The sequence below is a fragment of the Aquarana catesbeiana genome, linkage group LG03, assembly GCF_042186555.1.
Source record: "Aquarana catesbeiana isolate 2022-GZ linkage group LG03, ASM4218655v1, whole genome shotgun sequence".
NCBI classification, from domain to species: domain Eukaryota; kingdom Metazoa; phylum Chordata; class Amphibia; order Anura; family Ranidae; genus Aquarana; species Aquarana catesbeiana.
Window position 1 is genome coordinate 684,095,054 of NC_133326.1, and position 15,804 is coordinate 684,110,857.

The window sequence follows — 15,804 nt, forward strand, 5'->3', positions numbered from 1 at the left end:
ATGCATTTTGTGATCTGTATATATTCCTCCTTCATATAACAGCAAGGTATTCTGGAGGATAGGTGCATTCTTGGCAGACTACCCAGGGATCTCTTTGCTGGTTATGGGGGACTTTAATAGTGTATGTAATCCCAGCATGGACAAGTATCCAGCAGGTCCTCAGGTTGAGACTCCCTTCTATGGCACTGTAGGAAACCGGGACTGCATGATATATGGAGACTTAAGAACCCTCTGTCCCATGCATAATCCTGCTGCTCCCGTACCTATCAGACCCTATCGAGAATAGACCTCACTTTGGGCACAGATTAATTTCTTCCCTGGGTGTCCAATTTACAATGCATGACCAGGGGATTGTCGGATCACTCCCCTGTTCTAGTCGCTCTAGACAGAATTAAACCAAGGACTAAGCCTAATTGGCGGGTTCCTGTCTTTTGGTTGCAGGTACTGCCTCAGGGGGACAAAATGAGTAAGGCCCTAACTGAATTTTGTTGGCTTAATGACAACTCTGCCTCCTCCCAGGTGGTCTGGGACACTATGAAAGCGTACCTGCGGGGTATGTTGCTCAAAGCTATTGGTGTCCACAAAGAATCTAAGGTAGAATGGGAAAACCTCCTAGCAACTGTGGTGCAGCAGAGGGAAGCACAAAATATTCAGGACCCTACCCCCTCCAGTTGCTCAGCGTGGAAAGATGCACAAATGATGTATAGACGAACAACCTTAGATAAAGCTGACCGCTCCAGATTCTATTCTAAGTGCCGGGGTTTTGAGGAGGGAGAGAGAACAGGACACGTGTTAGCGGTAATAGCGAATTCTCAGGATAACATAAATTGTATTTCTTCTATTACTACGCCAGAGAGCACTTGTACTAATAAGCAGAATGAAATATTGAAATCATTCGGTACTTTCCATAGTAACCTATATCAGAGCAAAGTTGATTATCCAATGTCATGGTTGAGGGAATTCCTAGACCCTCTAAACCTGCCTTCTCTCCCTGCTACTGACATATGGGAATTGAATGCCCTCTTAACATTGGAGGAGCTTATCCAGGCAGTAGCAGATTCCCCTAATGGAAAGGCCCCGGGTCTTGATGGCTTACCGCCTGAAATATGGATATTGTGGAATGAGAGGGGGAGAAGCACGAGTAAGCTTTACGTATAGGATGCAAATATCGCCATGTATCTAGAAGGGACATGTCTGCCAATATGTGACTAGACCTGGTTGCCCGATTCCCCTGTGGTGCACAGTGCTCCCTGTCCTGTCTATCAAGACTAGGATTAGCTACCATAATAAAGTCACCTAACCATATGGTTTGTGCATAGGGGTGTTTTGCAATAAATAAGAAGCCTGCATGCAAAATATTGGCATTAAATGGCAGTGGTACATACCAGGCCAATATCATCAGGGGGTTACCAGAGATAAAGGCAAGTAAAAAAAACATATCTTCCCTGCGGGTCGGTCTCCACCGAATGCACCTCAAGAGGGACTGATTTGGCTATGAGGACATATATGCCTCTGGAGTAGGCAGTATGGGTGGCACGGAATGCCCAACCTACCCTGGGCCTTTTCAGAGCGCACTGCATAGAGCCCGTCACATGTGTTTCGACCAGAACTGTGACATCTGCACGTTGAGACTTTAAAAAATAGAAAACCGCAGTGCACAGAGACCCCTAGACATTCCAAGTCAAGATGTTGATTCGGGCCATTTAAAAGGTGAAAATTGACAGCTTATCGGTCTGGTGGAGACACGACCCCCAGAGAGTTCCAGCCACTTAGGGGCGCCAGGCACAACCAAAGCAGGCACACTTGAGACATACATCAAAGTCGGCATACATACATTAAGATTTAAACATTTGTGTTGCTTATAAGTAAAAGTCTGTCTCATCATGGTAGAAAACAAACACCCTTCCCACCCAGCGCTACACACACCCTAACTTGTGTGAGCATAAGATCCGTAACAAACAAACTGCAACCCCCAAAGAAAAGGAAAGAAATTGTCATTAAACAGTCTCCAGCACATAATCCAATGCAAGAAGGCCTTGCATGAGGACATCAACTGGGGCAATACACTTCAGGGAAGAGAGGGACTGGTAAGTTCTTGGGGGGTCAACACAAAGTCTCTCTGCAGGGCACTAGTGCCTTTCAGACACAGGTCAATCCTTGTGGCTGTACGACTGTAGCAGCAAGCATGAGCTGCTCCATCGGGTATAGGGAAGGATAATATGACAGCAGTATGTATGGTGAACATATTGAGATAACAGGCCTGAAAGTTCAGCATGTACGGACTCCTGAGCGTAGCATGATAGGTCCGGGGAACTGGACACAGAGGGGCAGCAAAAGGGATGAACGGCAAAATAACAGTAAACAGGTGCCCCCCAAAATGGATCCCACTAAAGAAACTAGCAAGGGAATGTCTGCAGCAGGTGCCTTATGTGAACAGGGGAGATATCGGCTCCACTCCATAAAGTACTTACGCCTCATGCGGGATCCAAACGATCAACCCAGGACATGGCTGCTCTTGGGTCCTCAAAGAAATGAGCATGGTCCTCTACGGTAATGCGAAGCCTGGCTGGGAATAACATTGTGTACCATTTCACTTCTGAATTCGGATGTGAAGATTCTCGCCAGGGTATTGGCCACGAGACTTAGCAGAGTAATGCAGGGGTTGGTCCATCCGGACCAATCCGGCTTTATTCCTACTACGTCAACGCTAAAATATTTAAGAAGACTTTTTCTGAATTTACAGTTGCCATCAGATAATTCAGGGCAACGGGCCATCCTGTCACTCGACGCTGCGAAAGCATTCGACAGCATTGAGTGGACATACCTATGGGAGGTCCTGGGGTTATTTGGCCTTGTTAATAGATTTATATGTTCGGTCAAACTACTCTATTCAGCGCCAAGGGCATGTATGCAAATTAATGGCTCTGTCACTGAATTCTTCCCATTATTCAGGGGTATCCAGCAGGGGTGCCCCCTCTCCCCATTATTATTTGTTCTGGCAATTGAGCCCCTAGCTGAAGCTATTAGGCAGTCTGATGACATTTGTGGTATTAAGAGGGGAGACAGGAGTGAAAAGATTTCTCTATATGTATGCAGGTATATAGTATTATTTATTTTTACAGCAGGTGGAAGGTGGTGGGTGTTCTTTTTTTGAGCATTACAGTGAGATTCTAGACTTGTGTTCCCAGCTCCTCCCAGTTTAATAAACTGTCTGAAAGCAGTGCCAATTCACAACTCATCTCCCACCATTTGTCTCCTCAGATTCTCATCATGTCAATGAAAGACATGAACATAGCCAAACTCACCTCTGTGGATCTCCCTCTGTTCAACGGAATCATGCATGATCTTTTCCCGGGCATAGATGCACCGTCAGCAGATTACGGCAAGGTGAGCCCAGGAAATAAAGACATGTGTAATGTGTACTCTGTTTATTTAAAGCTGAAGTTTAATCTGCTTATATTTTGTCTTCCTTGGTTCTTGCATGTCTTCAGGGCTTTTTTTCTCAGAGAATAGGTGCAGGAACTCCTCCCTTCTGAGTTTCAGCCAATCAGATGACAAGTAACAGACCCGAGTACCTGATTGGCTGAGAGGCGCTTAAGTGTTAGCAAAGCGAATTCCTTCGCTTTGCTAACACACAGCTGAGTGAACAGCGAACGCACAGCATTGAGCACGCTGTTCACCTTTTTGGTCGGCTCTAATCAGGTGTTTCCAAAAAACACCCCCGTCACTGTAATTCAGGTGCCCGATGCCCGAAAAGGGGCTGGACACCTGAATAGGGAGTGTCAGCGGCGACCATAGATAGATTCATGCAATGCATGATTCTATCTATGGTGATAGAGCGATGCCAGGAGAAAGGGGGTGGCGCTCCTGCGCCCTTTATGGACGCACCACCAATGCCCACATCCCAGTACCACCCCTTTAGAGAATACAGAACCAAGTATACTTTTGTGGTGCTAAGTATTTTGTATGGAATTTGTTGATGATAACAAGAAAGGCAGTAAAATAGATCTAGCAGCAATGGACACCCCAACGACAATAGATCCAACCCAGCAACAATGGACTCCCAGCAGCCATCAACATTAGACACCTACCTCAACAGTAGATCCCTCCCAGCAATGATTGACCTCCTGTAAAGTAAGACCTAACCCCAGCAACAATAGATCCCCACGAGCAACAATAGACCCTCCTGCAAAAAAAAAGATCCAGCTAGAATAGATCTCCAAGCAGCCAGCATCAATAGACCCTCCAGCAGTCTGCAACAAAGACCCCTCCCTCAACAGTAAATCCCTCCCAGCAATGATTGACTCCCCAGCAACATAAGACCCACCCCCAGCCACAATAGATCCACTAGAACAACAGAAGACCTCCCCAGCAACAAAAACCCTCTTCCTCTGCAAAAATAGATCCCCCCAGCTATAATAGATTCCCCAGCAGCCAGCATCAATAGACCATCTAGCACACCCAGCACCTCTTGTCATTACATACATTCAGTTCTGGAGGTGCCAGAACTGCGTTCCCCCACGTTCCTGCTGAGAAAAAAGCTCTGCATTTCTTATCTTAGTCTCAATGTTTTCATCACTGAGTCTCTGAGCTTCTCTATACCATGCAGGCTGATCATGGCTGATCATGGCTGGTAGGAGGGACCGGCAGTGTGCTGTTCATAGCTTCCAGAAAACATCAGATCACCCTTCCTCGGTACTCCTCTCAAGAGCCCTCAGCCCTCATACAAGCAGTGTTGGGGCTCTTAAGAAGAATTATGCAAATATCAAAATGCCTTGATGGGGCGGGTGTCAGTCTGGAGGAGGGCGTGTTCCTGGGAAGGCTGTATTTTCCTACAGACCGCCTAGATAACACCCTCATGTGATGCTGAGCCTCCATGATTGAAAAACCTGAAATCCAATGAACAAAAGGAGTGGGCCAGGGACAGACTGCAGAGAGAGCTGGATGATGCTGGGTGTGCTCCAGCCAGAAAATGAGGCAGGATCTATCTGACTTGCTGCAGCTTCTAATGCACATTGTGAGAAGCTCAGTGTGCAGTGACCATTCAACCTCCAGCCTTCCCATCCAGAGATGGCTGGAGGTTGGATTTAAAGTATCGAACATTTTAGAATGACATTCGGGTAACTAGCATTTGCAGATTAGGAAGTCAGCGACCGTTGACCCCCCCCCCCTTGGGAAATTACCCCATCAGACAGGCTACTACGGGCGGCGAGCTGCGGCCAGGTTGTGGGCTCCTACAGGTGGCGGGCAGTGGCCAGATTGCGGGCTCCTCCTACGGGCGCCCTGTATGTAGATCAGGGGGCCGGATGCCTGGATGGGGTGCTAATGGACGGGCCGCCGCTGATCGGGATGCAGAGCTGCTACGGTCATCTTAATATTTATTGAAAGCTAAAAGGTTTTTTTTTTTGTTTCATTTAGGGTTGAAGATGAATTAGAACCTCTATCAGGTTTTTATTTCTCTTTGTTCCCGATTGGGAGATTCACCCTCTCTGTTCATGATGGTGACCATGAACCAGAACTGAAAGTGAAAATCCTACATTTTATTGTTGTCACCTGAACAGAAGTCAAGGGGAAATCTTCAAGTGGGGACCCCCTGTTCCTGGTGACAAGAGGGGACTTCCCCTCACTTTGGAGAGGTTTTATCTTACTTCCTGCTGTGTCCCAGTGATAGGAAGTGAAGGCAAATTTCCTCAATGGAATACAAGAAAAAATAAACTGACAGGGGAACTTTCTATTCTGTATTCCAGGGGTCTCCAAACTTTCTCAACTCAGGGCCAGTTTACTGTCCTTCAGATTTTAGGGAGTCTGGATTGTGGTCAGTGGGAGTAGAAAATGTTCCATGATCAGTGGGAATAAACAATGTATCAGGCTTGGTGGTCAGTGGGAGTAAAAAAATGACATAGAGCCCGTGATCAGTAGAAAGCGGAATAGTTCCCCATCATTGGTGTCAGAGGGGGGGAATAGTGCCCCATCATTGGTATCTATGGGAGGAACAGTGCTCTATCATTGGTATCAGTGGGGGGAATAGTGCCCCATCATTGGTACTGGTGGAAGGAATAATTCTCCATCATTTGTATTGGTGGGAGAAATAGTGCCCCATCATTGTTATCAATGGGAGGAACAGTTCCCCATCATTGCTATCAGTGGGAGCAATAGTGCCCCATCATTGGTATCAGTGGGAGGAACAGTCCCCCATCATTGGTATCAGTGGGGGGAATAGTGCCCCATCATTGGTACTGGTTTGAGGAATAATTCCCCATCATTGGCATTGGTGGGAGCAATAGTGCCCTATCATTGGTTTCTATGGGAGGAATAGTGCCACATCATTGGCACTGGTGGGAGCAATAGTGCCACATCATTGGTATCTATGGGAGGAATAGTGCCACATCATTGGTATCAGTGGAAGGAATAGTGCCCCATCATGGGTATCTATGGGAGAAACAGTGACCGTCATTGGTATCTATGGGAGGAACAGCGCCCCATCATTGGTATCAGTGGAAGTAATAGTGTCCCATCATTGGTATCAGTGGGAGAAGGAATAGTGCCCTGTCATTGGACTTAATAGGAGGTATAGTACCCAAATAGCCAGATAAAGGCTAGCAAACGTCCGCATTCAGCCTCCAGGCCACAATTTGGAACAATTGCTCTATTTTATCCAAAGCTAAATAGAAAGCGGGATAGTGCCTCATCATAGGTGTCAGTGCCAGGAATATTCCCTCATCATTGTGTTAGTGGGAAGAATAGTGCCCCATCATTGGTATTGGTGGGAGGAACAGTGCCCCCATCATTTTGTATTGGTGGGCAGTATAGTTCCCCATCATTTGTATTGATGGGAGTTATAGTGCCCCATTATTGGTATTGGTGGGAGGAATAGTGCCCCATCATTGGTATTGGTAGGTGGTATAGTGCCCCATCATTTGTATTGGTGGGTGGTATAGTGCCCCATCATTGGTATCAGTGGGAGGAATAGTGCCCCATCATTGGTATCAGTGGGAGGAATAGTGCCCCATTATTCGTATCAGTGGGAGGAATAGTGCCCCGTCATTGGTATCAGTGGGAGGAATAGTGCCCCATCACTGGTGTCAGTGGGAGGAATAGTGCCCCATCACTGGTGTCAGTGGGAGTAATAGTGCCCCATCATTGGTATCAGTAGGAGGAATATTGCCCCATCATTGGTATCAGTGGGAGGAACAATGCCCCATCATTGGTGTTGGTGGAAAAAAATAAGTGTCCCATCGATTGTTTTGGTGGGAGGAATAGTGCCCCATATTACAAATTCAGTACTGTACAGATGTTGTATTGACAATGATCCTGTGTCCCCTGTGACATTTTAGAGGTACAGATGGAGACTTCAGAATGGTTGTCAGTAATCAGAGATCCCCATTGGAGGCTGTGCAATATAGAGAATTTTGTCATAGTAATGTAGATTGATTGCCCTCAGAACTTCTGGTCATCCCAGCCAGCACTGAAATTAACCCCGTGTGCCTAACAGAATCTTCCCTAGATGGTAAAAAATCCCATAATGTCTCCATAGCTACTGCTGGTGCTGCTACTACTCTTATATATTTTATTTTTTTAACTTATTACTACACCACCTATTTTAGCACTTGCTTGTTGTGCCCATGGAAGGGGTAGAAGAGCTTAGAATTTACACTGAGGCTCTGAGATCTGAGATACTGAACTGTCTAGTAAGCTACTGAGGACTGAGTAGTTAACTTGAAAAGGAAGGTTCAAATTGAATTCCCTGCACCGATGCCCCTCCATTCCCCCAACAACTTCTGTCTCCAGCACTGATCCCTAGAAGTGTACTGACTATGCTGTCAGCCCTCCTACTACCTGTCCTTCATTTAGACATACTATTAGGCTCGCCAACTGTAGGAAGGTTGCTTAAAGTGTCTTCTGGGAACTGTGTGTGTTCCCAGAACACCAAAGGGCCATTCACAGAGCGCCGCTCGCGCGTGCGCAGTAGGAAACTGGCAGTGAAGCCGCAAGGCTCCACTGCCTGTTTCCCTTACCTAGGATGGCGGTGCCAGGACCCGAGAGCCGAGGAACGGGTCGGCCTCGGGTGGCCAACATCGCAGGCACCCAGGACAGGGAAGTACTTATTTAAAGTCAGCAGCTGCAGTGTTTGTAGCTGCTGACTTTTAATTTTTTTTTTTTTACGGCCGGAATCCCGCTTTAAGGCCCCTTTTGCTATGGGGCCCAATGATCTGTAGTTGCACCCCTGAGGATCAGGGATTTGTTTTACTGATTGAGGTATAGCTTCATACATTTTGGGTAACCTCCACTAAAGCTGTTTATAAATAATAACAGGCCCTGCTAATAATATTTCCCAAGTGGGTAAAATATGTTTCATATTGAGGGAGATTTACTAAAACTGGTGCACACAAAATCTGGTGAAGCTGTGTATGGTAACCAATCAGCTTCCTGGTTTTATTACCAAAGCCTGATTGAACAAGTTGAAGTTGGAAGCTGATTGGTTACTATGCACAGCTGCACTAGATTCTGTGTGCATCAATTTTAATAAATCTCCCCCATTGTGTATAACTACAGATATAACACTGTATGCAAGCCGTTCTTCTTTTTTTATTTTTGTGTCAGCTCCGGGAACAGATTGAGCAGGAACTGCGTCTCTCTGGCCTTCAAATCACACCGTTCACCGTTACCAAAGTCATCCAACTGTACGAAACCAAATCCTCACGTCACTCCTGCATGATCGTCGGAAGGACCTGTAGCGGAAAGACAACTACCTGGCGCTGCCTGCAGTCGGCGCTGTCTTCTCTGCACCGCAGCGGGGACACAAACTATAACCTTGTGCGGGTGAGTGACCAGCAAAAGTCATATTTGCTACCTGATTTATTTTTTCTCTGATTTCATTGAATTCCTTAATTAAAGAGAACTTGTCATTAAAATAATTTATTTTTCATCATTAATTGACTTAATGCAGATTATGGAATGTGTTAATTAAAAAGAGCTATTTGAGTTATAGATAGTCTAGCCAAGTCAGCCCCTGGTATCTTCTATGGGCTTCATTCACAGAATGAACGCGCTTTGGATATTTAGGTGTCAGGGCACATTTTGCCTAAATATCTCATACAATCCTGAAACTGTCAATTCACTAGACCGTTTGTGTGGTATTTACTGAAAAACGCTGAAAACGTTCAGTAAATACAGACGTTAAAATCCATTCACAGAAGGAAATAATAATAATGCATGCGGAAATTAAGTGGTCCGGGATGCAGGCTTATAGGAATCTGGAAGCCCCCTTTTTATTTTTTAAATAAAGCACTTGTCAAAAACTGTCTAATGTCTTTTGTTACACTACACATTTTTTTTTGGTTGAATGAGTAGGGGTACTATGTAACCCCTACTCATTCACATGGGGGGGTAGAATCTGAGGGGGGATTCCAGATCAAAGGGGCTTCCAGATTCTGATAAGCCCCCCCGCCCGCAGACCCCCCAACCACCGACTAGAGTTGTGGGGAAGTGGCCCTTGTACCCATCAACATGGGGACAAGGTGCTTTGAAGGGGGGGCAGAGCCCCCCTGCCCCAAAGCACCCTGGTATGGTTCAAGAGGGCGGGGGGGGATAAGGATAAGGGTCCGGTGTGGATTTTGGCATGGGGTTCCCCTCAAAATCCATACCAGACTTGAAGGGCCTGGTATGCATGGGGAGGGGGCGTTTTTCCCCCCAATTTTTATTTATTTTTTTTTATTTCCGGCAATTCTTTTTTTTAGATTCAGCTGTCCACAGGGAATCCCGCTGACGGCTGATGACTCATCAGTTCTTAAGGTTGTGGCAGCCATGTTGTTTAGTAATTGTTAAGGATGTGGGAGGCCGTCCCCTCTTTAACAACGCCTATTTATTGATATTAATAAATACGCCGGCTAGTGCCAGGCGTTAAATTACAGCATGTTTTTATTATTAAAATACCGCAGGACTTCATAAAATAATGCAGTATTTTAGTAGTGTTTTTTTGTGAATGCCAAAACAAAATGCAGAGCAGTATTTTTTAATGGGAAACATACCACTTTGTAAATGGCGTCCTACGTATACCTTTAATGCGCCATCAGCGAGATCTCTCTGCCATGATCTCTGGCTCTGTCCCTCTCCACCTGGGAGTATTGGCTGTTCCCACCCAAATGAGATGTTCTCACCCACCTTTGTGTGTTCCAGCTCCTCTTGTTACATTCCCCACAATATAAAACAAATAAAAATCCAGCAGGGGTGGTGGGGACCCCTCATAATGGGAAGAACAACTATGTAGACCCGAGAACTCAGTGCGGGGATTGAGCCAAAAGGGCCCCCGAGTGATAGAGAGACTGTCAGGTGGTTTAACTTGGCTGTATCCACTGAACATCACCACCAACCCTCCTCTACACAGTACAGTTTTTACTAACCCCACTAAAATCTTTCACCTTTAGAGAATGATGTTGATTATTAAAGCATAGGTTCTCTTTTTCTTTATATATTATCTCCTATGTGTAGGAATTTCCTCTGAACCCCAAGGCCGTGTCTCTGGGGGAGTTGTATGGTGAATATGATCTGACAACCAGCGAGTGGACAGATGGAATCCTCTCCAGCCTTATGCGTACAGCCTGTGCAGGTACATCAACTGTTGCTGAATGCAGAGAACTTTTTAGAATAGAAGTTGGGGCAGGCTGTTTCCTAAAGGAAGCTGTAGTTTGTGCATACAGGGCAATAAGCGCATACCTCTCTTGTATTACTCCTCCCACCATTCTGTTCACCACTGCAAGCAAGGAACTAAAGACCAATGTAATCTACAGGCCATATTATGTTAACATTGGCTGGTGCCTGAGCAGCCAGTTGTGAAGAATCTGGCCTGTTACATGGAGGAAAGTCAAAGCATGCCACTTATCTAGAAGTACTGGTTATTTTTCACAACACCTTACAGTGAATAGAGCTATGGGAGAGCCATGGAAAATTTCCCACCTCCCCTACATTCCAGCACTGCAGTCTTTGTTACACTTTTCAGGGATGTATGTGTTCCTCTACATGTACTGTGCTTTCTTCCTTTAACTCATCCTATGACCACAGGACTCAGCAGTGATGATGGTTTAGGTGGAAGGAACCATGATGCATGGTGGGGGGACACAGACATCTGACACTCCCTGAAGTGTCGAATGATGAACAGGAGGGGAGGTGGAAGTCATGGGCAACCAGAGAGGTGAGCAGAGGCGTAACTAAAACCTTTAGGGCCCCCCGGTGCAAAAAAGCATGAAGGCCCCCCAGGGCCCTTCCCACTGATCTTGAGGCCCTTTACTCCCATCGTGGGACCCTTTATCATGGTCCCGCAGCGGGCCACCTTCTTGGCATCTTGGGGCCCCCCCACAGTGGTGGAACACCAAAACCCAGTTGCAAGTGAGACCTTTGCGACCCTGGTAGTTCTGCCACTGATGTCAGTATTTTTTAATCTTGTTGTTTTCATAATTTTTTTTACTATTTTATTTATTTTTGTATTAGAATTTTTTTTTTATTATTGCTTACATATTTTTTAGAACCCCGTTGGGGGACTTTGGTGAAATATCAGGGGTCTAAACAGAACCCTAATGTCTCACTTTTGAAACTGAGGAAAGATTCATCAGTCTCTTTCTCTGCAGCCTCAGCTTCACAGAATGAATGGACAGCAATAGCTCTGAACAGAGCTTCCCATTCATTCATAAACTGAAGCATGACTCTATTAAGACAAGGATGGGGCCTGTGTGCGTCTGGCAGGAATGCACACAGGGGCCCGGGGCAGCAGGACTGGGATAGGGAGGTGGTGGGAGCGATATGTGGAGGAGCCGATGCCCTCCATTTAACTCCTGTAGCCGCTGAATGTCTGTGGGAGGGAAAGGAGGAGAAGCAGGCATTCAGTAGCTACCCGGAGGGATCGGTTCTTCTGCATGCCACCGCCCCCTCCGCCTTTCTGTCCAGGTGTACAGGGGGTCCGATGGGCCCCCTGAAGCATGTGGCCAGGTCGCAATCTTGACCCCTGTATGTACACTCCTGGAGGTGAGTATACTAGCTCTTCTCTTACATAAATCTGCTGTCTTTATCTCTTTAAAAATCTAACAGGGTCTCTTAAAAGTGTACTTACAAGTTCCTCGAGAGCCTTGATACATGGAGCGCTGTGCTACACAAATAGCGGCTTTTTACAGAATATTAGCATTTGGCCCAGCTCCTTTCCACCATCACATACCTCCCTGCTGGTTCAGCAATACGATGGGCTGGTGGAGCCAAGTGCCCACTTCTTAGATGACGTTGATCTGACACCTCTGGTTTTGTTGTTTGTGGGATGCTCTAGAAAGAAGGAGACATAGCTCCTTGACTTTAAATATTTCAGCACTGATAGGACAAAATGGTGAGCTGTATAGTACTGGTACAGCTAATATATTATTTTAACTATTTTAACTTCTATGCATCTTGTTACTATCTAATCAGTGCAAGACATGGAAGACGTGGTTTAGACGACAGTTAGGAAATCAATAAAGAGGTGTATTCTGTGTTACGCAGAGGAAAGACAGAGCAATCTGTTATACTTTAATTTGCAGATGAGCGCCCAGACGAGAAGTGGATTGTGTTTGATGGGCCAGTTGACACTCTGTGGATAGAAAGTATGAATTCCGTCATGGATGATAACAAAGTCCTGACCCTCATTAACGGAGAGAGAATAGCCATGCCAGAGCAGGTGAGCTAATACCTTGTAATCTATTATATTTACAGAAGGCTTGTGTGTGTCTAGTCATTTCCCTATGCATATTACTTAATGTCATGTGATCCCACCAAAATCATCAGATTACACCAGGATAACCAGGGTTCCGTGGGATAAGAGGGTTAAGGGGGTAATTCTTTCCAGTGACCTAAGTAATTTTTCCCACTGACCATCACAATAATGTATTATGAGTTGTAGATATAGAAATTTTTAGCAGGGGTTCCCTGAGACTGGAAAGTTATTTCAAGGGTTCCTCTGTGTTGAAAATGTTGAGAAGGGCTGGCTTACATGACATGACCCGGGGCTACAGAGACTTCATTACTCATCCATGTGAGACACTTATCAGGGGAAGCCTGTTGGCCTGGATTACTGTTTTAACCAGTAGATTGTTCTCCCTTGTCAAAATTATTGGCAGCAGTGTCTGATGTACGTAAAGATATATTGTTTAGCAGTTGAATATAGACGGGTACTTACACTCGGCATTTACCAATGTCAGGCCTGTCTTTATAGTCATACTGAACTTCGAATAGTAGTCTTCTAGACTTGTATTCACACTGAGTGTTTACTAAGGTCTGGCTCAACCTTTCTGAACCTTTTTCACTTGGAGGAACCCTTTAAAGAATTTTCAGATCTTTGGGAAGCCCTGACAATAATTACTATATCCACAGCGCCGATTACATTAGCGTGGTGGTCAGGTGGAAGTATTCCCCTTACTGTACGTTGGTGGTCATTGGGAGAATACCCTCCTTACTAAAAACTAAAAAGATTGTTGTCAATGGTAACTTACCTGAGAGGAAGAAATAGCTTTTTTCTCAAGGAACCCCTAGCAGCGTCTGGAGGAACCCTAGGGTTCCATGGAGCCTTGGTTAAAAAGGGCTGGTCTGGCTTGTTTCTTCTGAGGCTCTGAGGAAGAAGGTATCCCTTCGAACATGTCAGCCAGCAGTGGTCCTTAAGTCCTTACCTTCACCATCTGGGGACTGTCGTAAATAGATTGACTGCTACCATTTGGAGGCTTTTACAAATTGAATATCTTCACATGTTTTTGAGTAGTTTTTAATCTGTTTTTACAAATACATTTACTAAAGGATAATGCACAAGGCTGGTGGGCCCTCTTTTCTTTATTCTCTCTCTGGCTTATTTCTTAGACAGGTACTAAAAATGAACTTCTGTTACTCAAGAAAACTCTGAGCACTGGAATTATGTCAGTGGGCAAGAGATCAGAGGATATCTTTAATTGAAAGTACCATCGTGTTTTGGAGGTCTTGGGTTTCCCCCTTAAGGAAAGATTGTCTGTGAAATGGAAACAGCAATCTGATGCTAGTCTTTGCCATGATTTGCACATAATTTTTCAGGGGACTTTTATCTGAGCCACTGCACTACATTTAGCAGTCCTCTAAAGCTTTGAGCCTTGAAAAAGGGATTGTTCTTTCTAAGACCTCCAAAACGAGTTGGAAGATTCAATGAACAATACTGTACCGTCTGATGTTTCACTTGCCTACAAACTTATTGTTCTTTGGTTTTCTAAATGAGCCCATTCTAGGCTCCCAAGTGTATTACGAGCTCCTATGGTTTTTTGAGAGCAGCTTTACCCTCCACTTCGACATTTGGAGCATTATCACACATAAGCTAGATTCACCCTAAGGATCCAGTGCTACCTTTCACCATATTTACCAGTGCCAGGCTTGTTTCTTAGGCATTTCCTCACATACTGAAGTTCTGCTAGCACCTGGCCTGTGTCCTAGACAAGTGCTCAAACTGAATTTTGTCTAGTATCTGGCTTGTTTCTCAAGCTGAAGTTACAAAACTGTCAGACTTATCTCTTAAACATGCATAAATGTGGCGCTGGATTTAAATAATCAGTAGGTCAAATTAAAAATGATAGGGGGCTGGGGCTCTGGTAGGTTTCTCTCAACAAAAATGGTTTACCCCCTAAACAAGAGACCCAGAATTGAGGAACCACATGTACAAAGTCTAAAAAGCACATGTAGATCTAAGATTCCAATGTTGGTAATGGTTCGTAGCAAGGCAACACACAACATCCGTTGTTTTTTTGGGGCTTAAGGATCTTCCTTAACTAGATGGCTGATGCGTGAAAACAAATTCTGCCATCCCCAGTCCTTTTCATTACTTTTCACTCATAAGCCCTGAAGGAGGTGATCCTTAAGCCCCGAAATGCATTGGATGTCTTTTTTTATTTCCTTGTTATGAACCATTACCAATATTAAAATGGTGAAAAAACCGAATGGTTAACGCTGCGCTTGAAAATAAAAAATATTATGAAAGATAAGAATTATGTGTATATAAAGCCGCCAGCACCAAAAGTCCTAAGTACAAAACTCAAATCAGTGTAAAACGTGGGGTGGGTGCGGTGCTAAAATAAGTTAATCCAAAAAATGAAAGAAAACATTTTAAATAGAGAAACAATCAGTAATGGTGAAAAGTGTAAGTGGAAGACTAAAGCAGAGTCCCTATACCTCAGAAACAAGGAAAAGAGAAAAAAAAAGAAAAAACAAATGAATGAACATTCAATAATGAAAGAATGGGCAAAATCCCTGAAACTCAAAATAGGGAAAATGACAAAAGTGATCCAGAAAACCAAGTAAAAAAATATATAAAGGTTTAAAACTATAAATGACAATATTGTGAGTCATAAATATTGAAGCGAGATGTCACAGTCCTGTGAATGACAATAATGTGAGTCATAAGTATGGAAGCGGAATGTCACAAAATAAAAAACCAAAAGCAAAATCATATAAATTATATAACGGAAAAAACTAAAATTCCAGCAAATAAAGTCCCAGGTAATGGTGACAGTAAATAAAAAATGTCCATGCAAATAAAACCACTAGACGCCGTGAAGAGAGAGATGGAGACCCTTCATCCAAACAGGTTATGCACCCAAAGTGAGTATGTAGTCTCCTTACCCACAGGGAAGACCGCAATGGCGGTCTCACCAAGCCCAGGGAACTGGGTCTCCCAGAAACCTAAACGGATGACTTGATCAGCTGGGTCCTTATCACTCAGAGACATAAAAGAGAATTGTGCCCATAGTGCAGTATGTACTAAAATGGTTTAATAGAATCAAACAA

General features: G+C 44.7%; 1 protein-coding gene across 1 annotated transcript in view; it reads left to right on the forward strand.

Annotated features, from left to right (window-relative positions):
• Positions 1 to 15,804, forward strand: part of LOC141133537 (dynein axonemal heavy chain 2-like) — a 345,338-nt gene that overhangs the window by 213,655 nt on the left and 115,879 nt on the right. The window contains exons 41-44 of the mRNA XM_073622980.1: positions 3,262 to 3,387; positions 8,602 to 8,820; positions 10,489 to 10,606; positions 12,555 to 12,691. Coding sequence (XP_073479081.1) covers positions 3,262 to 3,387; positions 8,602 to 8,820; positions 10,489 to 10,606; positions 12,555 to 12,691 — 600 coding nt within the window. The remainder of the gene's footprint in view (positions 1 to 3,261; positions 3,388 to 8,601; positions 8,821 to 10,488; positions 10,607 to 12,554; positions 12,692 to 15,804) is intronic.